The 23,777-nt window shown below is 46.0% G+C and overlaps 1 protein-coding gene across 2 annotated transcripts in view; it reads left to right on the forward strand.

Annotated features, from left to right (window-relative positions):
* The window catches only part of EPHB1 (EPH receptor B1), a 425,417-nt gene that overhangs the window by 275,442 nt on the left and 126,198 nt on the right, over window positions 1–23,777 (forward strand). For both annotated transcript variants that reach the window (XM_081301892.1, XM_081301891.1), the window contains exon 4: window positions 12,153–12,308. In XM_081301892.1, the coding sequence (XP_081158018.1) occupies window positions 12,153–12,308 (156 nt within the window). The remainder of the gene's footprint in view (window positions 1–12,152; window positions 12,309–23,777) is intronic.

The raw sequence follows: 23,777 nt of genomic DNA on the forward strand, positions 1-23,777 counted from the left end.
TGTGCCATCTTCCTGGAGGGTCAGTGATGACGTGGGCATTGGGTGGGAACAAGTGCTGGGATTGATTAGTAACGTCTGCCTTGGCAGGTGAAGGGGCTGGCTGTAGTCCCTGTGCTGTGTATTAAGGTCCCTGATTCTCAGGTCTTTTCCTACCCTATGGTCAGTGATTTGTGAACTCACCAAAGCCTTGGGGCCAGAAAGCCTGGAAAAGGAAAAACAATAACAACCTTCGCTAAGAAGAGTTCTATTTGCCTTGTCAGAGTTTGGGAGGGGAAATGAGATTTGTGGGATGCCTCCGAACATGGCTGCTTTTCTACGTCTGTGTTTCCATCTTGACTCTGGAAAAAGCAGAGGGCGCAGGTGAAGCAGTGCACATTCTAGATGTGGGAACTCCCAGACCTGCCAACCTGCTTGTGCCTAGGGGGCCAGCCGGTGCTCTGGCCCTGGACAGAAGAGAAGGCCCTGTGCCTCCTTCCATTGTCCAGCCTTTAGAAACTCAGCAAGAGATCACCTTCATTTATCTGAAGAACCTGGCTATAAATTATTTTCTAACAGAATCTATCAAGGTCGGTGTCAGGGGAAGTCCTTAAAAATAAGGTTTTTCTCAAAGGGTAAACACTTTGGTTTGAAAACATAGAAGTAGCCCTACTGCCAGCATATGTCCTGCTTGTTCACTGCCCAGAGCCACCAGACTGGTAGCATTTTTAGAACACTGGCAGCCGGGCTCTGATAGGGGGTACAGACAGGACCAGGGGAGGGGACAGCTGGGGATTCCCCAATTCTTCTGTTGAAGTGGGGTCCCAGTGGTGATCGACAACCTGGCCCCTTAGGGTGGCCAAAGTGATCTGCCCCTCATCTTCCTCTCTGTTGAGCCCTGCTGACCTGGGGAAGCACCTTGCTGTGACAGGGAAGTGAGCAGGGGACACCCTGCCAGCCGGATACAGTGGTACACGCCTGTGATCCCAGCAGCTCGGGAGACAGAGACAGGAGGATTGCAAGTTTGAGGCCGGCCTCAGCAATTTAGCAGGGCCCTAAGTAACTTAGGGAGACCCTATCTCAAAATTAAAATATAAAACAGGCTGGGGAGGTGGCTTAGTGGTTAAGTGCTCTTGAATTTAATCCCTGGTACCAATAAATAAATAAGTAAATAAATAAATTAATAAACCAACCAACCAATCAAGGACATACCCCCCTTCTTGCCTCCAAAATGGGCTAACCTTCTCCTTTTCTGTGTTCTGGCCCATAAGCACACACATGATTCCCTGTCTCTTGTCTGGCTGTGGCATTTCCACACTAAAGGAAGCCCAGGCCCTACCCTGGAGCCCCATGCTTAAGAATTATTGCTTCTGAGTTGAAGACCCTCTGGGCCCCTTACATACCTGATTCTCTGAACATAACCCTCTTCTTACCCAATGTAAGGAAAACAACTCTCTGATGTCTAAAGCAGGGCACATAGAAAGTGTCCCCAGGGTGTGGATATGTTTTGCATGAAGGAGACCATGCATATAAAAGGACACACACTTATTCTATCAGTATATAAGTTATCGGGGGATAATGACAGTGGTAAGGAGGCAGATTGAGGGCTCTCCAAATGCAATGGTGCGTAGGCAGCCTGGGCTTGAGTGACAGGCTTCCTTTGCCAACCTCAGGCCACCTGTACTCTGTCTTATCATCTCCACAGCCTTTCTTGCTAGCACTTTCCTCTGACCTTCTGCTATGTGAAAAAAAAAATCTATATTCAAAAAAGCGATGTAAGTTGACTGCATAAAATTTGAAAAATATAGATCAGAAAAAAAATAAGAAAATCATCCGTAATCTGAGTACCATAAAATAATAAGTGAAGCATTGAAATGGTATTCACAGATACCATTTGTTCCCATTATTTGTGGACATGTTTTTTTTATGGATCAATGTATAATAACCAATATTTCACATGTCACTGAGCCTTACAAAAGGGAGTCATAAGGAGTCTGTTAAATAAATGATGGCGCACCCATATACGGTTTTTAGGTGGTTACTAATTCTTTCCTGCTATGACCAACACTGCTGTGGATATCCTTAGAGTTAATTTTTTTTTTTTTTAGCTATGGGTGATTATTTCTTTAAGATGGATTCCATAGAATGAAGAACTTGAGCACCTTCTAAGTCCATTTATATCTCTGGGTCCTTCTTTTCCACCATGCCAAGCCCTCAGAGGGAGGGCAGGCCTGCAAGGTATCCTGTGGGGACCCTCTTCTGTCCCACTCCTTCCACCCTGTTTACTCCCTTGAAGGTTTGAAGAGCCTGAAGAGTGCAGGCCCAGGCCCTGCCCCTTCCCAGTCTCTTCCCAGTGGCCATTTCCCCATTAGCTCCCCTATTGCCTCCTTTCCTAGTCCAGGGCTTCCCCCCTGTGTGCAGCCTCCAGGGTGCAGGGTGTCCCCACAGGAACAGTTCAAGATATTGATGCTTCTGGGCTGGGCTGGGCTGGGCTGGGAACAGGAAGGGTCTGCTAACTGCCTCACAACCATGCCCACCAGGCCCTTCCCTTTCCCTTCTGTTCTTAGGCAAGCTGAACCAAGTTCAGTTGAGTCCCCACTAGCTGGGTGACATGAGAAAGACCTCAGATCCCCTCTGTCAAAGGATGGGTTGTCCTTCCCAGCTCAGGTCTTCTCCCTCCTGCTTTCTCTCTTCCCCCTGTGTTTGTCTTCCAAGTGCCCAAGCACTCCTTGCTCTGCCCACTGTTGGGCTACAGATGGGGAACCAGCCCCGTGGGCTCTCAGCAGCTCCTGGCTGTCCGGTTGTTTTGTTGGGCTGGGGGCATGTAGGTAATGCTGCACCTTCAGGGGTGGTGGTCACCTGTCTGAGGTCTCTGCCCTGTGGCATCCTAAAGTCCTGAAGGCTCCCTTGGCCACACTGAGGGTCCCTGAGTCTGAAGACTCACCCACCCTCCTCCCTGCAGGGCTCCTCCAGTTCTGTTTTTGGGCTAGCATTTAGGAGACAGATTTAGGAAACAGTACCATCAGATGCAAGAGGAGCCAATTCAGTCCTCTCCTCTGTGTGAGCCCCGACCCTACCTTGTCTGCTCTGAGTCCTCTCCTCCTGTCACCTCCAAACCCCTCAAAGTCACAGGGACAGTGAACCCAACACCGGAGCACTGGGTGTGCAAAGAATGACTCCAGGGAGAAAAGAACGCCCAACTTAAGAGGCGGAAATGTGGAGGGTGCACTTTTGGGCATCAGTAGGGATGCAGGGACACAGACTGGCAGCAGGTCACAGTCCACCTGGAGGGTTGTCTTGTTCCTCAAACTGACCCACATCCCCTCTACCAGTCAGTATGACTCTTGCTCATTCTTACATCATCACTTAGATATCACTTCTCGGAGACTCTCCCAGATGGATTTAGGACTCTGCTGTGGCCTCCCTAGACCACACTGATCTCATGGGTTGGAATTGCCCATGGAGAGGCTGCCTTCCCCCACTAGAACCTCTACTGATCAATCCCAGTGCCTAGCCCAGCTCCCTGCATACAATAAGTAGTTAATAAATACTTTCTAAAAAAAATGAGCAAATTGATGAAAATATTTAGCCTGGATCCTTGCAGAAAACATCTCGTTGCTATTTATTCCAGGAATTTTGTCAGCTTCACGCTGATCTTCACTAGCTAGGAGAAAGAGGTTACCTTGGCATCCTTTGATACTGTGAGGAGCCTGAGGTTCAAAGGGTGAGTTAATTAAAACTTCACACTCCAGGACTGGGCTGGGGCTGCGGTTCAGTGGTAGAGCACTTGCCTAGCATGTGTGAGGCACTAGGTTTGATTCTCAGCAACACAAATAAATAAATAAATGTCTATTGATAACTAAAAAATATTTTTTAAAAAATATCAACGTATTATAAAAAAAAAATTCACACTCCAGGAAATGTCAACTTTTTGGAATCAAGGTCACGGTGGCTCTGTTCCACCAGGTGGCCTACAGCAGCAGTTCCCAGACTGTCACTGTGCCATTGTTACCTTGCGGGCTTGGTGAAACTCAAGACCCATCCCTGGATTTCCTAATTCAGCAGGTCAGGATTAAGGTCCCAGATTCTATATTTCTCCAAGTTTCCAGATAATGCGGATGCTGCTTGCCTTAGTTTGGTCTCTGTAACAAATTCACCACCAACTGGGTGACTTCAACAACAGACAGTTATTTCCTCTCAATTCTGGATGCTGGGAAGTACAAGATCAAGATGCCAACAGATCTGGTATCTGGTGAGGGCCCTCTTCTTGGTTTGCAGATGACTGCCTTCTGGTATTTTCACAAGGCCGAGAACAGAGAGAAAGCAACCTGTTTTCCATCTCTTCCTATAAGAGCACTAATCCCATTTATGAGGGCTCCATGTCATGACATTATCCCACAGGCCCTACCTCTGAATACCAGCATGTGATTCTAAGTGGGGGAGGGCAAATGTTCAGTCCATAGCAGTGCTAGCCTTAACCCACAGCTTGAGAACCACTGACCTTGATCATTAGAAGCTACCCCCACTCTCCAACCACTGTCTTTTAGCCAGGATTGCAGTGTCCAGTCCTGGACTTGTTTCTAAGGGCTTTGATGCCCAAATCAGCTTCCCACTGCTAGAAAGGGCCTTGGCTCTGGTGTGTAATAGGAAGCAAACAGCAGTGAGGATCTGAGGACCTACCCTTCTCCTCTTGGGACCTTATTCCTCCACCTATCTTGACCCATGATCTCCCCTTTCCGTCATGGCAAAGCCCCCCCCCCCACCTTGACCCCACTTCTTCAACAACTTCCACCCTGCTACATTCTACGTTCATGGCTGCTACTCTCTGAGCAGCCGAAGAGCACTGCAAGTCACAGTCTGGTCTATGTCATGAGGCCTGCTCTATTCATCAATTTCAGCAAGTGTCACCATGAGTGATACAAGTGTCTGACAGAGCTAAGTGTCCCAACTGCACAGGCCATTACGGCTGGCACCGGGCCCAGGGAGGCAAGAACTAGAGGCTTATTTGGCTTCACATGCCCAGGTGGATATAGAAAGGAAAATGCCCCCGCCCACCTCCCACCGTAGGCCTCTAAATGCTTTGTGGTCCTGGACACAGGTACAGCTCCTGCACAGTTTCCCAGGGAAGCTGGGGTCCTGTGTCCCTAAGTCTTGGTGCACTCCTTTCCCTTGGCCTCACGCTTCCATTCCTACATCCGCTCTTCCCCAGATGGGATTTCCCCAGAATTCCCAGCTCCCTTCCACTCTCTCCTTCCTCTAAAGACCTCTGGCACAAGCACATCCTGTAGACTTTTTATCAGTACATGGCCCTCTCTGTCCTTCCCTGCCCAGCTCAGCTCCCGGGGATCAGAGTTGGACATCCATACTTCTGTGTCTTCTGAAAATTTCCAAAATGCACTGAATGAAGCTGAGTGCAATGGTGCATGTTCAAGGCCAGCCTCAGCAACTTAGCAAGGCCTTGAGCCACTCAGTGAGACCCTGCCTCCAAAGAAAAAAGAAAAAAGGCTGTGGATGTTGCTCAGTGGTTAAGCACACCTGGGTTCAATCCCTGGTACCAAAATAATAATAATAATAATAATAATAATAATAATAATAATAATAATAATAATAATGAAATAAATGTAGTAAATGAGATTTTCTTTGTTTATGAAAGGTATACATACACACATACATATATGTATATAGTTGAATCAAAGGTTTGGACATATAAATACATATATGTGTGTGTGTGTGTGTGTGTGTGTGTGTGTGTGTGTGTAACAGAAAAGCCATAATCACCAGTAATACCACCAATCCCATTTTTCATTTTAGTGAGCATGGTGTGTGTGCATATAATGAAGTTCATACTACATATATAGTTTTGAAACCCATTTTTCAAATATTTTCCCCACAAAATTTTAATGGTTGTATAGTATGCCATTACATTAATGTTTCATGATTTGTTTAGGGAATACCTTCTTTTTAGACTTCTAAGTCCTTCTTTCTTCCCTTCTCCCTCCCTTCTTCCCTCCTTTTTTGTTATAACACTGTGATGAACATCCATGAACAAAACTCTCTTCTCACATCTGCTTGCTTTTTCTTTAGAATAAATCTTTAGAAGTAGAATTATTGAATCAAAGCTTGGAATATCTTGAAGCTTTTAATAGGCATCATCAAATAACACTGCTGGAAATCTATAAGGATATACACTCTGTATGGAAGTGCCCATCACCTCACACACTCTATATCAAGATCATATTTATTGTTGTTGTTATTATTGTCATAGCTTTTACCATCTGGGTCTCGTCACAGCAGGCCTTTGGTGAACATTCAGGTCAATTAGCCATAGAATGAGCATGTCTATGTGCTAAGCATGACAGAAAGGACAATATAGAGATGACAAGACCTTGCGCCAACTTTCAGAGAGCTGGAACAGTAGCTGGATGAATGGACGGATAGATAGATGGTCACCACTTCTTTGCTCTCAGCTTTCTCAGCATTGCCATGAATATCAGGAGAACTGGGTGCTCCCATAAGGCCCTGGGTCCCCATGGTATGTCCCAATGTTATTCAGGGGAAAAACAGAGGTCACTTTTGAGAGTAAACAGGGGAATCCCAGCACAGGCACCTCAGTGGCACCACGTGTCAGGGAGACCCTTGTCTGGATTTTCAGAGTCAAGAACCCATAGTGTTAGCCACCAGTAACATGAAGGTGATGGAGACATTTGGCTGCAAGAGGGACTCTAGATGCCAGGATCAATGAGAGGCCACAAGACCTATGGGAAGAGCTGTGCAGAATTGTGACCCATCTCCTCCACACCCACCTCTTCCCATACCCATACTACTCTCATTAGCAGCAGCCATGAGAGGCACTTTGGCTTCTTTAGAGAGTGGGAGCAAAGCATGGAGGTAAGGGGAGGTCCAGGGAGCAATGAGTCCTGGGCTGAAGTCTGTGCCTCACCCCTCTCACTGTCACCCCGAGAGGCAGGCAGACCACCCAGAGCCAGCTGCTGGGCTGCACCTGCTTGGAGAAAATGGCACCCGTTTCTTAAGCAGCGGATGAATATTCATTGGCATGAACCTTTGCAAACTCATTTGGGGAAAAAAAATTAGATCAGGAGAAGTAATCAGATTATTAAAAAGAAAGAGCAAGGACAGGAGGCAGCGGTGGAGGGAAGAACCACATTTAAAATGCAAGGAGAGACTTTCTTCCTGCAGAATAGCTCTGACCCCCTGGACCATGCACTGGGAATAGTTAAGCTCTCCCATATTTCTGCTGCATAAAAATGTTTTCAGAGGCCTCCATCGAGGGAGGAGGAGCAGAAGCAACGTGCACCCTCCACCTTCAAAAATTATAAAATAATGTTGGGAGGTTTTCATCTTATCTTCCTTAGATATCAAGAAAAATTGTGCGAGCTAAAGAGGCTCTGGTGAGTGCTGAGTGACAGGTTAAAGGGCCCCAATAAAGATTAGATGGTCCACTATCTCCTGAGGAAATTGCATAAAAGTGGTTATTCCCTCTTGCTTCTATTAATTTCCTCTTCCTGGCTGCTTGGAAATGCTTCATAACCTGATGCTGCAGATGGGGCGAGAGGCGCCTTCCATTATCCCAATCACTGCTCTGTTTATGAGACACTTAATCTGTTTCTTTATAAAGTAATAGTACTGTAGGTGATGGATTCAGTGTCACTGGGCATCTTCGTGCAGGGACAGGAGGGGAGGGGCGTCCTCAAGAGCATTGTAAGCAGCGGGTAATTTGTTACATCTTGGAGGCGCTGAGAAGTTGGGTGGCCGTTTCAAGGTGACCTTCTGGATACCAGCTAGAGGTGACATGGATCTGCCTCTTGTTGCTTGAAGCAGGAGAAAATGTGTGTTTTGCCTAGCAGAAGGAGCAAGACATTGGTTTAGGGGTGGGGTAAGGGTCTTGTCTCTTTCCTCTGCTCAAGTCAGGGATGGAAAGGAGGTGTAAGGGGGGTACCCAGCTGCTTTGACTCTGCAAATTTAGCCTGGATCTCTTATCTGAACTCTGAGCATTTGCAAAGAAGGGCAGAAAACCCCTCCCCTCTTTCTTAAGAAAACAAAGCAATTGTGGGCCACATCCATGTCAGCAACACACAGCCTCCTTTACAGGTATCCCTCTGAACAAGGTCTTCCACTGATGCACAGCAAGCTGTTTGTGGCTCTTCTCTTCCCACCCACCTCCTGGAATAGTAATGAAACTCTCCCTGTTGAGATCCTAGGCTAGACCCTTTCTGACCCAATTTCCCTTCCTAATTCTCCAGTTCCTCTGGCTTTGTCCTTCTTGATCAGGGTCTCTCTGCCTTTGGAAACTTGCCTCCTGGCTGCCACAAAAAGACATTTCTTAGAAATATCACTACAAGGAAAGATCCCCAAAGGTGTGCATCCTGGATGACGGGTCCCCTGTTCACACACAGCTAGAACATGCGCACTGCTGTAGCAGAAGCAGCAACCCCTTGCATCCCTCATCAGGGGTGAAGTTCCCCAAATCCCACAACCCCATCTGCTCACTGCCCTCTCCTCCAGCTTGACACCTGGCTGGTGGCAGAAATGAGGAGCTCATAACTTTAGGAATAGCACTGACCATCATCCTGTATCAAGAATGGCAACCCCCTGAGGTTTGAAATATTAAGCAAAGAACTGTGTTATCCACCTTGAAATTGGTTGAAAGTGCTAAGGTGTATTTGGTTAGGTGATCACAGTGTTTATTATTTTTGAGACAGAAGATGTGCAGGCTCCTGGCTGCCAAAGTCCCCACCATTCCCTACTATATTACCCATCCCCAGCTGCATTCTGTGTGTGCCAAGTGACTTACCTGACCTTGAGGGTCATTTGCATTTGCTTCTCTTGGCCTATGTGTTCTTTGTCAGCATTAACTGCAAAGCTCCAATTAAAACTGTTGTGTTTTTTTTCCCCAAGGGAAGGCATATTTTTTAGTAAAATAGCAACATGGTTAACTTCTCTTTCTTATTAGTGGTGTCTAATACCAGATGAGTTACAGAGGATTTGTGGACCAGCCTGCCACTTTGAACCATTATCTAAAGCATTCATTCAATGACAAAATATAAGGCCAGCGTGGTTACAAGTTACAATCTGAAGATTGGACAAGTGAATTTAGGAAGATTGCTTCTTCATAAATTAGGAGATGCCTAGACACAGATTTTAACAATATATTAATGAAATCTGAATATTGAGGAAATCCATCCATTCTGTAATTATAGGCTAAAATATATTTTATAGATCTAATGACTCGCCAATTAGCCAAACAGAAATAACCTACGCAGAAACGCCTTCTTCCCATTTGGCTCCAGGATTTATTTGCCCTCTTTGGAACTGCAAATTTATATTCTGGGTTTTGTATTCCAACTTTACAATCGGGATGGAGGGTTATCAGCATTGGTGGCACACACATTACTGGTGGCTGCATTTGGTATTTGAGTTGTGAGAAGATAGATGTCTTGTGGATCCTTTTATACAGATGAGCAAACTGAGACTCTGGGAGATTATATAACTTGCTAGAGTTCACCCTAGTAAGAACAGCAGAGACAGGAAGCAGATCCAGAATTTCCAGGGCTCACTTCTCTGGGGAGGAAGAGTCAGACCACCCCACTTCTGGCACCTCCCACCCCACCTCTGTCTGAGCCCCTTTCCCTAAAGTCCAGCTGGGACCCACTCTCCTCCATTTCCTCCCCGTGTGGCCTCTCGGAACTGCCATCCTCCATCAGAAATCTCAGAGAAAGGCTCTGTGCAAATCCTTCTGCCACTTGTGGATATCAGGATGATTGTGCTGTTAACATATTAAATGTAAAGTGAAGAGGGCTTTGAGTGCTGGAAAGAAAGTGAAAACACTTCGTTCTTCTTAGGCTGATACATTAAGAAAATGGCAGGGACCAAATACAAATGCCTGAGTCTTTCTGCAACCAGGTAGCAGGGCCGGGACTTGTCTGTGCTCCTTGGCTCCAAAACTTAGAGGGGTCAGAATTGTTGGAGAATGACAACAAAAAGGGCTGGGTGTTCTACAGAGGAAGACGGTGAATTTGGAAAGATGAAAAGGAGAGGTGGGGGTGGTGGTGGGGAGGAAGGTAGGGGAGGCTTTTGCTTGACGTTGGTAAGATAGATTAGGAAGCCAAACTCTAGGGCATTCAGGGTCTGTCACTCAGGGTTTTCTGCTTTGGTGTTTTATTGATTGATTATTTAGTAAATAGTTGAGCTAATTTCTTTTTTTTCTTTCTTCAGAGAAGTTTCTTTTGAATGTGCTGAGAGAGGTCAGCAAGTGGTCTGTTTGTACTTGGGTTACAGCAGAAATTGTTATTTCCTGACAATTAGGAAGTCACATCTAACTGTGTATTCATGGAAAGTGAGTCCCAGGGGATGCAAAGAAGGGCTTTTTGGTGAAAAAAGATATAATATTCTATATCTTATCGTTTTGTGAAGTTCTGAGGAATGCTGCAATTAAAAAACAAAATTAACCTTGTGGATTCACACTTTCAAAATGTCTTACCACAGACCCCTTTTGCAAAAACAATAGGTGTTAAAAAAAACCCAGAGAACTTGTATTACACAGAATACACCATTCCAGAGCATTCCATTTCATAAAGGTTGCTTCTCAGGATGGGCTCCCACCCCAGGGCACATCCAAAGTAACTGAAACCATTTACTCACTTTAAGTGAGCATCAGACTGGGAAAACATTCACAGCCAAGGAAAGAAACCATTCTTCCTTATTGTCTGGGCAGAAAAGTGGTGGATGTTTTTCAGAGAACTTATATGTCTATCATCACTATCATTTCTCCCACTGTGATATCCTGGGTAACTTTTGTAACCTCTCCAGGTCCCAGTTTCCTCATTAGCAGAATGGAGATAATAATAGCCACCCCATAGAGTAAGACATGTAAAGCACTTAGCAAGACGAGTTAGCAGATGGTGGCTACTGCTATTATTAAAGAATGCTCGGCACTTTCCAGGAGGGAACAATATATTTGGGAAGATGAGTTTTGTATAAGTAGAAGCCATTCTCATGGTACTTCTGGTAAGGTAACAATCACATTGTATTGTAACAGTGTGACTCTAATAGATCAAGAGGTCCTTAAAAGTGGGCCACATCCCCAAGCTCAGGTTCTTGGGAAGTGGACAGTAAATGTTTATCACATGAATGAGTGAGGTGTGTTGAAGAAACAGTGAGTTTTATCCAGTCTCAAAGGAGGATGAGCCAGAGCAGGTCTTATGGGGACAGGAAGAGTTTGGGACTGAGAGAGTGAGGAAGGCCTCAGAGAAGTAGAACAGGTAGGCTCACACTTTTTGAGAGATCAGCAAGGAGACCAGCTGTCCAGACTTGAGGGTTTCTGTAGAGGAGACATGCTCAAAGGCTAAGGGGCCATCTGAAGGCAGATGTTGCAGGACATGACCCTAGGCTGATCCCACAGTGAACTAGAGAGAGCTGCTTCAAAGTGAGATCATCTTGGGTAGGCACCGAGCTGTAGCAGGTGTTTCCAACCTTTCCCATTGCCGTCTGCATGACAGATGATACCAAGTGCATGACACATTCGCTGGTGCACGGCGTGCAAAGCCGTTCTTTTCCTGCCCCACCCCTGCAAGCACATCAAAATGCAGTTAAGGGAGAAGGATGTTGTTAAGGCAGTAACGTTGAAGCCACTTTAATTTCTTTTTAAAGAGTCACTCATGGGTTTCAGTCCTTTACTGTCATTCATAACACCTCACTGTGTCTTTCCTGTGTGTCGCAACATGGCATTTGAGAACCATAGATCTGGTCCACAGTCTACCAGGACCCCTTTCCTTCTGAGGCTTTAGGGCTAGATTCCTCCAATGAATGGCTCAGGGCAAGGCCCTGGCTGTTAAGCAGGTGGAAAGGCGAGGAAACCAACTGTGTCCAGAGCACTTAGGTCCCAGGCAAAGAGCTACACAGTAGATTCATTTTTATTAATTAAATCTTTGACACACCTAAGAGGGAAGAATCATTTTTCTCATTGTTCCAGTGAGAGAGGCCATTGGTTCCAGGAAGGTGTATTTCACTATGGATGGTTGAAGAACTGGAAGTATTGAGAAGTTTCTCCAAATGTGGTGCTCACCATATCCCATTTAGGAGGGCAGAATCCTTTACTTTCCAATGCCAGGAAGCTGCTACTGTTTCATTAATTCTCACATAATCTCTTTGTGTTCCAGCCTGTCCTGCAGGGACATTCAAGGCCAGCCAGGAAGCTGAGGGCTGTTCCCACTGTCCCTCCAACAGCCGTTCTCCTTCAGAGGCATCTCCTATCTGCACCTGTCGGACTGGCTATTACCGAGCAGATTTTGATCCCCCGGAAGTGGCATGCACTAGTAAGTGTCTCGTAGGGGCTTTTGGCTGGGAGCGGGGGTTGGGGTCCTTGACAGTGCCCATGGTGGACCCCCCGGGTAGGAGAGAGAACACATCCTCTCCTTGCAGTGCAATGCAGAAGTGCTGGCCGTGGTGCTGAAATAGAAAGCTCTTGTGCTGCAGGGTATGGAACCCTTCTCTCTGCTCAAGGTCAGGATTATGCTCTTTCTTCTGTACTCCTACCAGGTGGGAGGGCCAAGTTCTCACCCCAGAAGGACAAGTTCTGGCCATCAGATGGTTAAAATGCCAGCTTGGAGAGTACAGTGAGTGCAATCTCAAAATCCACTAGAATACTGCAACTCTTAGTAAACTCTTCCAGACTTCTCCTCCAATCCCCTTCTGGTCCCCACAGCTGAAAGTCTCCTCTCGTCACAGGGATTCCTATATATCTGCCATGATGCTTCCCCTAAAGCTCTCATGATTTTATTAATTGTCCAGTTACTCTCTGATTGACTTATCCTCACTACCAAATGAGGGTCCTTCTGTGCCAGCACCACATATTCATCGTCCTGTGTTCCTCCTGATGCCAGCACCTGTGTTCTTCTAAAGAACAAGATCAGAAGATGACTACAGAGTGCATCTATGAGGCATTAATTCCAAGAATGTACATGCAGCAGATTCATCCCCTCACTTGTTATCTGTTTTACAGGGAAAGCCAGTCATCCAGCCAAAGCTGAAGGCAGCTCTGCTCTCCTGGCGGGGTCAGGGGTGGTTTCCTCCAAGCCTTCCCTCCATAATCACAGGAGGCAGGAGACACTACTCTGTCTGTGTGCAGCATTCTAGAGAGTTTGTTCCTCTTTCCCTAAGGGTTACAGTCTGAAATAGTGATGATCTCTCTTTTCAGTATTCCTAACAGGGGCTGGGATCAATACTCCAGGTGAGCCTCTAATCATGCTAGAACTTTCTTTTCTGCATTGTATGCACTGGCTTGACTTGCTATGAGCAAGGACCATCCCTTACACCTCTGGGAACCCAATCTCTTGTACCCACCCCCCAGGGCACAAGGCCACAGAGGGACATTTCATATATACTTGCCGTTTGATGGACAGAAAAAAAAAAAATAACTGGACTGTGAGTGGAAGAATTTCTAAATTCTTCCTTGTAGCAAATGTAACCTTTGCTGGGTACAGAGGAGGAATGAAAGTGTCTTCTAGATCAAGGTCCTGGGCTCGATCAATGCTTATAGATTTGAGCTGAGGAAAAGCTCATCCTCTTGTAAACTGATTTTCCCCAGACCTCTTTCTCTGGTGGGTAGAGATTAACAGAAATAATTCCATTTCTGAAAACTTTCTTTCTGTGGAGGTGTATCCTCCATTGAGGTCTGAGACTCCGCTGGGGGAGGGTCTCCCATGAGCCTCCAAAGCATTGTTTAATGCTTCTTCATTAGAAGACACTTATGGATGCCAAATAGCTACTGCTCGGGGGTCCAGGTTGATAACCAGTCTCCTTGATGTCCAGAGCATTTGCCCAGGGTCTCACGGCTCACCTCCTGAACACAGTCCCCTCCACCTTTGCTCATGATCCCATCACTATTCAGGCTTCCTCTGCACATTGATTCATGCCTGTAGACGCCTGAGACTTCCAGCTTCCCACTTTAGCAGACATACACTGTAAATCCAACCCACTTTTGAATAAGGCTACCAGAAGGAAGGGAGGCCAGTGATCAGATGCTCAGAATGCTAATGCGCAACTGTCCCCCTTGCTCTATCACCTCTCTCATTTATTTCTGAAGTTTTGTCTTCCAGCCACTTTATCTGACATATATAAACAAATAAGAACAATTCCTGGAAAGAAATGAAGCCTCCAGTCTATCCATGGTAGATCCACTCTACCTACCCATATCCTGAGTCCAGTTTTAGGGGTTAGGAGCACCTTCCTTACCCAGAGCAGGATGGAGCTGGACTTGCCTGTGTGTCTCTCACGGCTGCCATACCTTTACATAGCCCTACTTCTTCAACCCCCAGATATAGAGCACCAGGCTCAGACTAGAAATAGATAGCTCCAATCTTCATGTGGCTGTGGTGGCCAGGCCCAACAGCTCCTGAATGCACCATCCATCTTCAACCTCCACCTGCAAGGGGCACAGTGCTTATTGAGGAGACCCAGAGAGCAGGGTTGGGGTGCAACACCATGCCAGGCAAAACAAGTATAAATAAAGCTATTATTTTATTGAGCCTCATTATATATTTGATTTATTGTGTGCCAGGGAAGTACTGTATGAAAAAGTCAATTTGTTGGCTTTTATATTCTCATTAGGGTTTCCTTTTAAAGCATTCTAATTGGAGGTGCCATCTGTTCTCTTAAAAAGGCATCACACATCACCACAGTAAATAATTTTTCAAATACAAGGAGCATATCTGGAGTGGTTGAGGCAAGGCACAGCCCTGCACTGTGGCCTTGGGGCCCCCATCTGGCCCAGCAGGTAGAGAGGGCAGGTGTACAGGGGCCCAGCCAAGCCTGAGAGAGGCCGGCTGGGTAGGGAGGACTTATTCACTTTGCAAATACAAGTCTTCCATCTGTCCCATCCAAAAATAATTGTGGTCTGGCATGGGGTCTGGCACTGGGAGTACTCCAGGGGAAGAAGGAGAGCGCTTTCATTCTAACACGTGCAGGACAGGGAGCATCTACAGTGCCCTGGTCCTGTGAGTGGGAGGAGGGAGCAGCATCAGGAGAGTCCAAGAACTGAGGCCTCAAACTCCCAGGAACCTGTCTCTAGATGAATGAGATGATGTCAACAGTCCACTCACTCACCAACAATAAGGAACATTTTTAAAAGAATATTACAACTTTAAATTGTGCCCCCTTACAAGGCTACAAAAACACATAGTACACTAAGAATTAACATCTTTAATGAATCCTGTTAATCTTTTGGGGCTAGCACATATTCACTATATATATATATTCACTGTATTTTTGTAGTGTTAAATGTTCATTTATTCCATCTGAACTTTGAGAATGTTGCCCCATTTGAACATTTCTTCCTTTTCTTTTTAATTTATTGCAAGAACCAGGGATTCCCTTTTCCTCTGAGAGACCCTGGCACCCCTGTCCTTGAACCTTGTTAGTAGATTCAGCAGGGTGCAGGTGCACCTCAAGACAGTGTGGAAGGGACTGGTGCGGGCTCTGGGTGACCTCAGAGGTGGCACAGTGAACTCTGGGGCTCTGAATTCCGAATCTGCCATCACATGACTTCTGCTGGCCTGTGGACACCCAGCTTCTCTTCCTTATTTCCGTCCTCTGGCCAGGCCTGCTGTTCTAGATCTGCAGCACGAGTGTCTGGCTGATGGTTCTCTTGCCCAGCCTGGGCCCAATACTGGCTCAGACCCCTCAAGAGCCTCATCCTCCCAATCTGTGCATGGGCTGAGGTGGGAGTTGTGGGGGAAGCCACAGCAGGCCACAGGTGCCTTCTCACCCCTGTTTGCTGTCGAAGCCAGGCTACCTGGACAGTGGGGACCACCTTCAATAAGAAAGTACCAGTGTGCCACTTAAGGCAAGGAGGAGACAGAGGAGGGGACAAGGGTCATGTGCTGCTCCACCAGCAGGGACAGTTGGGAAAGTTGTGGGCTGAGGAGCCGGAACTGACCTTGAGCTTTGGGCTTGCTGACCTTCTGCTGAAGCTCCTTCCTCCTCACTCTGTAGGAGAAACACATTGCTTGTTTTTCCTCTGCCATTTCACCACAATCAACACAGAAAACTTCCAGAACTCCAAGAGCTGTGGATATTTCTCCCTACCAAAGCAAACAATTCTGTACATGGACACCCACTGGGTGTCCTCTAATTTAATTCTGACACTGTCTGCCTAGAAGAAATGGCAACTCTCACAAGTTGAGGGCTCAGTCCCCCAAACTGCTTTCTCTCATTTTAGATGGGACCGGCAAGCCCCAAGTTGTTTTACCTGTGCTTCTGACCCATCATCTGTAAACCAGGCTTCCCACCACCCCTCCTTAAGTTCAGTTAATGTGCTTGAGATCTCAGAGGAGTCCTGGCATCTCTAAACTATTGCTGTCTCAAGTGGGTCCTGGTAAAGCTTATCAAATCATCATGGCCTTGGGCACTTTAGAGCTGCACATTTGAGTCTTGACAGTGTCTCCTACTTTCCCTGTGACCTTGGTCTACTCTCTCAACTTTCTTACGTTTGTCATTTCAGTCTCACAACTTCATGCTAATGTATGCCTTTCTGAGTTGTTATGAGGATTAAGCAAAATCATATTAGAGCGTGTTTGGCACAGCGCCTGGCTCATAGTAAACTCTCAATCGATGTTAAAACTTGCTTTAGTTATATCCCTGGAAAGTGTGAAGAGTGCTGCAGATATCAAAGCTTCCAGTATGGGAGGATGTTAGAGATCTGAAAATAAAAGGGCTGTCAGAAGGAGCCGAGGTTTGATTCCCTCTCTGAGTGTCACAGCAGAACCCATTGTGTGGCCCTACACTACACAGTCGCCTCAGCTGGAAGATCCTGGTGAAAATTCCTGACGAGGGGACTGTCATGCAGCCAGGCATGCTGTGCAAGGAGGAGGGAACCTGTCACACCCTCTTCACTGGGATGAGAGGAACCAAGAAGCTGGACAGGAGTTGTGGTTGACAGGGGTTCATTGACTCCTCTAAGAGAGACTTACTTTCTCTCTCCTCAGCAGGGTCAGATGGCAAGTAGAGCTTGACCAGGTCAATCAGATGGAGGGAGTGTCCAGACAGGAACAGGGAAGTGCACAGCCACGTGAAACCAAACGCTGTGATGCATAGCATCAGTTTTGAATAATTTCTAGTTTACCAGGGGGACAAAACGGAAAGGAGGAATTTATGAAGCAGGTGAAAATAGATAATTATGCCTTATAAAATTGCTGTCTGTGAAAAATTATGCGGAAGGACTGGTGTGAAAATAATTACCTTGTTACATTTCTGACCACAAAAACCCTTTTTCTGTCACCCACATGGGAGAAATTTTGATGGATCACAGAGGCAAGCCAGTGCTTGTCTTGTTTCTTTTATTTCTTCTTCAAATGCACTGGGTGTCCCTCTGCAGTTTTGAGTGCAGAAATGGAATGAAGAAGGGGCTCCAAGGTCACCTTGTTCTCTGAGCCCCTTTACTGTCCCCTCAGAAGAGAAGGCACCATGATAGCCACTCTCTGAGGTCCCCCTGAAGGCAAGAACAGGGATTTTTGAGCTTGACTCCCGATGGTATGACCTGGGGCAAATGATAGCCTTTTTAAATATGAGCTTCCTCATTGGGAAAACTGGATAGGATGGAACTCAAATGGAAAGGTCTGGAAAATTAAATGACATAACGTAAGTGAAATCCCAGATTAGAACTCAGAACTGGGGCTGGGGTTGTGGCTCAGCGGTAGAGAGCTGGCCTAGCATGTGTGAGGTCCTGAGTTCGATCCTCAGCACCACATAAAAATAAATAAACAAAATAAAGGTACATAAAAAAAAGAACTCAGATCTGTCTGACTCCAGGGCCACACCCTCAATGAGAGCTAAAATTTGGGAGCTCTTGGAGTGGCGTGGTAAGTGGTCATGGAGATGAAAGCGATCTGCCATTACTCTTGCTCTTGGAGGGTCATCATCCGTTCTCTCCCATTGCTTTCTCTCCTCACAGGGCACCCTCAGAGCATATCAGAGTTGTCCTTGCAGCACAGGGGCCATGTCCCTCGCATGGACTTCCCAGGACTATGGCAGCTCCAGTGCCCAGATCCTGGGATTTCTAGGCAAGCTGGGTGGGAAAAAGGGTCCAGAAGGTGGGAAGGGCCTTGAGATGACAGGGAGTCATCTGTGAGTGTCCCCTGCAGCTGCTCTGAGCTCTCCAGGCTGGATCATGGTCCTCAAGCTTGCTGCTGATGATTTCCTTTAGACTAATTGATTTTTATTTATTTATTTATTTATTTATTTTTATTGGTTGTTCACAACATTACAAAGCTCTTGACATATCATATTTCATACATTAGATTGAAGTGGGTTATGAACCCCCAATTTTACCCCAAATGCAGATTGCAGAATCACGTCGGTTACACATCCACAATTTTACATAATGCCCTATTAGTAACTGTTAATTGATTTTTAAATGCAGTCCCTGAACCAGCATTGTCACCTGGGAACGTGCTAGACTAAGTTCTCAGCCACTCCCCAGACCTGCTGAATGAGAAACTCTAGAGGTGGAGCTCAGCAGTGGGTTGTAACACACCCTGCAGGTGGTTCTGAAGGCTGCCAGCATTTGAGACTACTGCTTGAGAATTAGGTCACGTTTCCCTGTCCTCTGCTTTGTGATCCTGGGACAAGGGCCGTTGTGTGAATTTCCATTGACTGGAACCACAGGGCCTGGCCTCCCCATCAGTCCTCTGTGCTGGGTTAGCCGGCTGAGCCCGAGGGGGCAAAGGTATGTGTGAACAAGGAGGCGTGGGGTAAGATTTGAGTGTGCTCCTGTGAGTGTGCCTGGGTTTCAGTGTTCCAAGGGAGATGCTCACTCGTTCTCAGAATGTCCTGTCACCTGCTCTGCCCCCATTTTCATTTCATTCTCACTCAGGTGGCCAGAGCAGTGTGGGGACCTACAAGGTATAGCATTAACTGGGGGCCGGGAGCAGTGATGGGAAGAGAAGAGAATGGAAACCAGGGAGCACAGTCAGACTGGAGTGGCCTCAGGGAGGCTGAGGGAGAAACTGAGGCAGAAGCAAAGTGGCTGAGCTCAGATTCAGGGTCCCGTGGTTTGGGGATATAAACAGGTCATGGATCTCACCAGATGGTGCCCTCTCCCCCACACACCTAGCAGGAAATCAAGCCAAGAGGAAGTCTCTGGGGCTGCTGCTGCAGGGAGGGCTTCTCCAGCTCAAGAGGGCAGGATGCCCTGTGGCGACAAGTGCTCCACCTGAGACAGGAATCCAGTGCTGTGAATTAGCAACTGCCTATTTGTCCACATGCTGCACACTGGGGATGATTTTGAATACCTTCCAAAAGTAGACCATTTCACAAGTGTTTGCCTCTGTTAATTGAGAGCTTGCGACATACTAACAGAAGGATGTTCTACCATTGGCTTCACCCTTTGCTGACCAGAGCTTTAGTAAAAGTCACATTGTGTGCTCTATTCTATACCCCAGAAGGCTGCTTGATTTTATCCTGACATATGATCCATGTTGCATGTTAAAAAAAAAATAGATCATTTGTGTGTGTGTGTTGGTACCAGGAATTGAACCCACGGCACTTAACCACTGAGCCATATTCCCAGCCACCCACCTCCTTTTTAAATTTTTTTTTTTTTTTAAATTTTGAGACAGAGTCTCACTAAGTTGCTTAGGGCCTCCTTGCAATTCCTGCCTCATCCTCTTGAGCTGCTGGGATTATAGGCATGCACCACCACACCCGACTCATTTGTATTTTTCTTTTTTTGGCAGGGGGGTAGTCTGCATTTTCCTTGAGGTAAAATTCAGACAAAGGTCATAGATAAACAAAAGTTAGGGTAAGCCATTTCACCAAGTACCTGCATTTGGACTCACACTCTGGGCCGACTGGGTAGATGGCTTGTACACCTGGATGCAGAATGGAGGTAGCATGGCTGCAAGCTGAAAGCTATTTATAACTGTCACTGCTGCTTCAAGAAGGGTCAGCATGGCTGTGTAAATGTGCTTTCACACTTCTGTAATCTACAAATTCTTTTCACAGTTGTTTGACTCAAGGGGTATAACCTTTATGAGAAATCATATAGTTCCAAGTTTTAAGCTAATAGCCAGGCACACATGTAGACTTTCTGTTTCAGCATTTTGTCGTGGGAGCATTTGGAATCACAGACTGTTAACATTCAGAGAGCCCCATAAGCCCTGCCACCCAAGCTCCCCCACCATGTCAGCCTTCTCTCTCCCACAACCCTGGCAGGTGATCATTCCACTTTTATTTTTCTGAGTACTTGTGATGACAGGCATCTCATATTTTGCAGGATGGCTCCATGCCATCCCTAGCAACCACCACCCATTATTGTCGAAGAGAATTTCTGGACTTTGCATGGGGTATTCTGTGCCCCCCCCCCCCCCCCGATCATTGGTTGGCCATTGAGGACCCATGTTCAGCAGGCCAGTGGTGTCAGTCTTTAAGGACAACTTTCTTATTCTTCCTGAACTGTCCCCTTTAAGCTAAACAATCTACTACCCCTAAAGCACATGATTTCCTGAACTATGCCCTCCCCAGACAATCTGGCTAGCCTTTCTGAGTTTCTCATATTGATCATTAAAACTCTCCAAATAGGGCAACCAGGATGAAACCTATGATCCTCACTTCAGCACAGAGCTTAGTGGAAAGAAGATGGCTTTTCCCCTGTGATTGGGACACTGCCGAGTGTTTACTTTGGCTACAGCCTCTGATACCACAGGATCTGCCAGCCATTGAACAGCCAGTGTTTCAGTTTGTCTCATCAGAAATGCTGCCCTTCCGGGTCTCCTCTATTACACGCTTACAAACATGACTTTGGAAATTCTGCTCCATTGATTCAGGCTCCGTGCTCTTTCATGTAGAGATCGTACTACGATTTTTATCATCTCAAATGAGCAGTGTTAGTGTTATTATTAAGACTGGGGTCTCTGGAGACCTGTTCATGTTCAACCCCTGCTCTGCCACTTGCCAGCTATGTGTGACAAGTGCCTCATTTTTTCATCCAAAAAAATGGGGATAATTCCCCTGTTTGTCTCACCTCATTGTCATGAGAATTAAGTGCAATGATGCTACTTAAGACAGTGTTGTACATGTGAAACATTTCATAAAAGCAAACACTTTTGTCACTATTATCAGTATTATTCCTACTCTTATGCTATTTCCAAAGCAGCTAAAATCCAAGTAGGAGCATTATCAGTTAATTAACATTTTTCAGTTATACAAGTACCAAGTATTTGTGTACTTTTTTCTTTTTTTCAGTTACCCCTTCTGAAAATTTAGGCCTACTTTCTATGTGCCTTTTCTCTGCAGGCTAATACAGTTTGGGAAAAAGAAATGATGTCAGATGGCCTGACTTAGACAATGCATGGTGGACCTTGTCATTCTTTCTTTGAAGCTCACAGAGCACTAATTTAATTGTGAAGTTCAAGAAGTGGGAAAAGATGGAGGTAAAAATGTATCCGTCTCGTCTACTCTTGTCTCCATTTTGAGCATCAGAACAAAGCTGTCCACCCCATGGCTTTGGAATCCTTTCCCGACATGACTGCTCATGCGTGGTCTCCAGCAATGGCTCCAGGGAGGAGGATGTTTTGCCCGGCCCATGCTGAGTGTTCTGTGTTGGTCAGAGCCATTCAGGCACACGGCTCTGCCATCACCACTGGACTGGAAGTTCTTTGATGTGCCAATCTGCAGATATTTTTTTTTAACTCCCTCTGTGACCTAACACACCAGGTGCCCAATATGGTCAAGTGGTAAGAGTTCTTCTGTTGATACGATTCAGACCAGGCTTGACTCTCCACTCCAGACCTCCCTTGCTTAATTACTTAACCTCTCCAAATCTCTGTTTCTTTTCCAAGAAAAAAGAAGATATCATTTGAAGTACATTAAACTACCTAAGTCAGTGTTAGACGTCTGCTAAGTATTGATCAATCGTCATCATTATTTTGTTATGAATATTGTTTAAGAGGCAATTCATGTGCCCTAAATTATGTGATCCAAAATAAGAAACTAATAAATGTGGAGGGACATTTTAGATTAAAGTTGCTCCTGGAGAGTCCTACTAGATTGGCTAAATTCTGACTTCATCACTTTCTCTTCAAAGTCATCATTGATTACTTATATATTGGAAAGTCCAGACATGAAGCACACACCCCATTTCATGTTATAATAGTTTCCAGGTGTCTGGCTTGGAGTTGGTACCTTCTAGATAATTATGTGGAAAGCTGCTCAGACAACCAAACACAAAATAAATAAAATGAATCACTACAAAGCGATAGCTTCCTTGTCTTGTGCCACATGTAATCTAGAAAGTGTGGACATGCCCAAACAATTGACTGACTTTGAAGAAAAAGGAGAGGCTGAAATCTGAAGGACCAGGATTCAACTGCAAAAGGCCCGGGATTCCCTCCAGGCAGTGCCAGAGACCAGTTCCTCTCCATTCAGTAGCCAGTGGTCCAGTGCAGAAGCCACATTAGGAAGGGTGGCTTGTCTCATAGAGGCTGAAGGGTACAGAACCAGAGGCCAATCGAACACAAAGGTCACTCTGTCCTCCCCGCTCATTCTGAAGAGTGGCAGCTCTGGGAGATGGTCGTAATAGTGTGCTATGAGTTTAGACTTGCAAGAGATGCCTAATGGGGCCTTCAGAGAAGATCTTCTGGGTCACCTATGGGTTCTGCTCACCTTGGAGGTGGCCAGAAAAGCATTTTCATTGCTGTGGATTAAAGTGAGCCAATATGGCAGCTGTATAGTAAGATGAAGCTTGATGCAGGTTGGCTTTTATGTGCTCTGAGAGTGGGTAGGTGGCTGAGGGGAACTGGGGGTCAATGGTCAGTAGGAAGTCATGATCACCACCAAGCCTTGCTAGCCCTCAGTGAGCAGAGCCATCGAGAGCCACTTGGTCCCCACAAAGAGGATGCTGTCTATAGGTCAGAAGAGCACCAGGTGAGAATTCCTTGCTCTGTTCATGAAGGTCAGGCTTTGTGCTCATGCCCAGGGACAGGTCCTGCATTCAGAACAGCTCTATGAAGTTAGCCATGCCGGTGCCTGACAGGCTGTGGAGCATCAACACCTCAGAGAGGCACAGCCCTCTCCAGAGGACACCCTGGTACCCAACAGCTGATTGGATCAGGAACATGGCACAGCAGTCTCTGATGAGTTGTGCAGTCCCCCATGGGTGGGCATTCAAATTGATTCCATGGTTTCATTAATAAAAACAATAATACTGCCACAGAAATGCTTGGGGCATATAGGCTTACCTGGAAATAGAATTGCTGAATTACCAGCTGCCTACTCTTGAAGCCCGTTAAAATGACCAGAGTGCTTTCCCCATGACTCGGCCACTTTACACCCCCACCAGCAGTACATATTTTGCTTCTCTCTACTCTGGCTCCCAACTGGATGTCATCAAGACTTTCAACCTCTGCCAATTTCACTGACCTCCTAATCATTTGATTAGTATCTCTCTGATTATAACTGTGTATTCTTAATATGCTTGTTGACCAATTTATTTTTTCTTCTAAGAATTGACTGTGTATAACCCTTGCCCTTTTGCTATTTTTAGGAGACTTCTAGATGCCCATTAATTATATCTGATATTCTGCCCCACAGGCCTCCATTTAATTCTATTTATGGGTACTTTTTTGTTGTTGTTAATATGAAGTTTTTTAACCATTGGACTCAAATCTGGCTGTTGATTTCCTTCTGGTTTTAGGGCTTTGTGTCATTACTTTTTGTCAGGGTTTTATGTATGTCCTTCCCAATCTAGGGTATAAAAATACTCTCATAATTTCTTTTAATTCTTTGTACAG

Source organism: Spermophilus citellus (genome assembly GCF_964194105.1).
Source record: "Spermophilus citellus genome assembly, chromosome: 7".
Taxonomy (NCBI): Eukaryota; Metazoa; Chordata; class Mammalia; order Rodentia; family Sciuridae; genus Spermophilus; species Spermophilus citellus.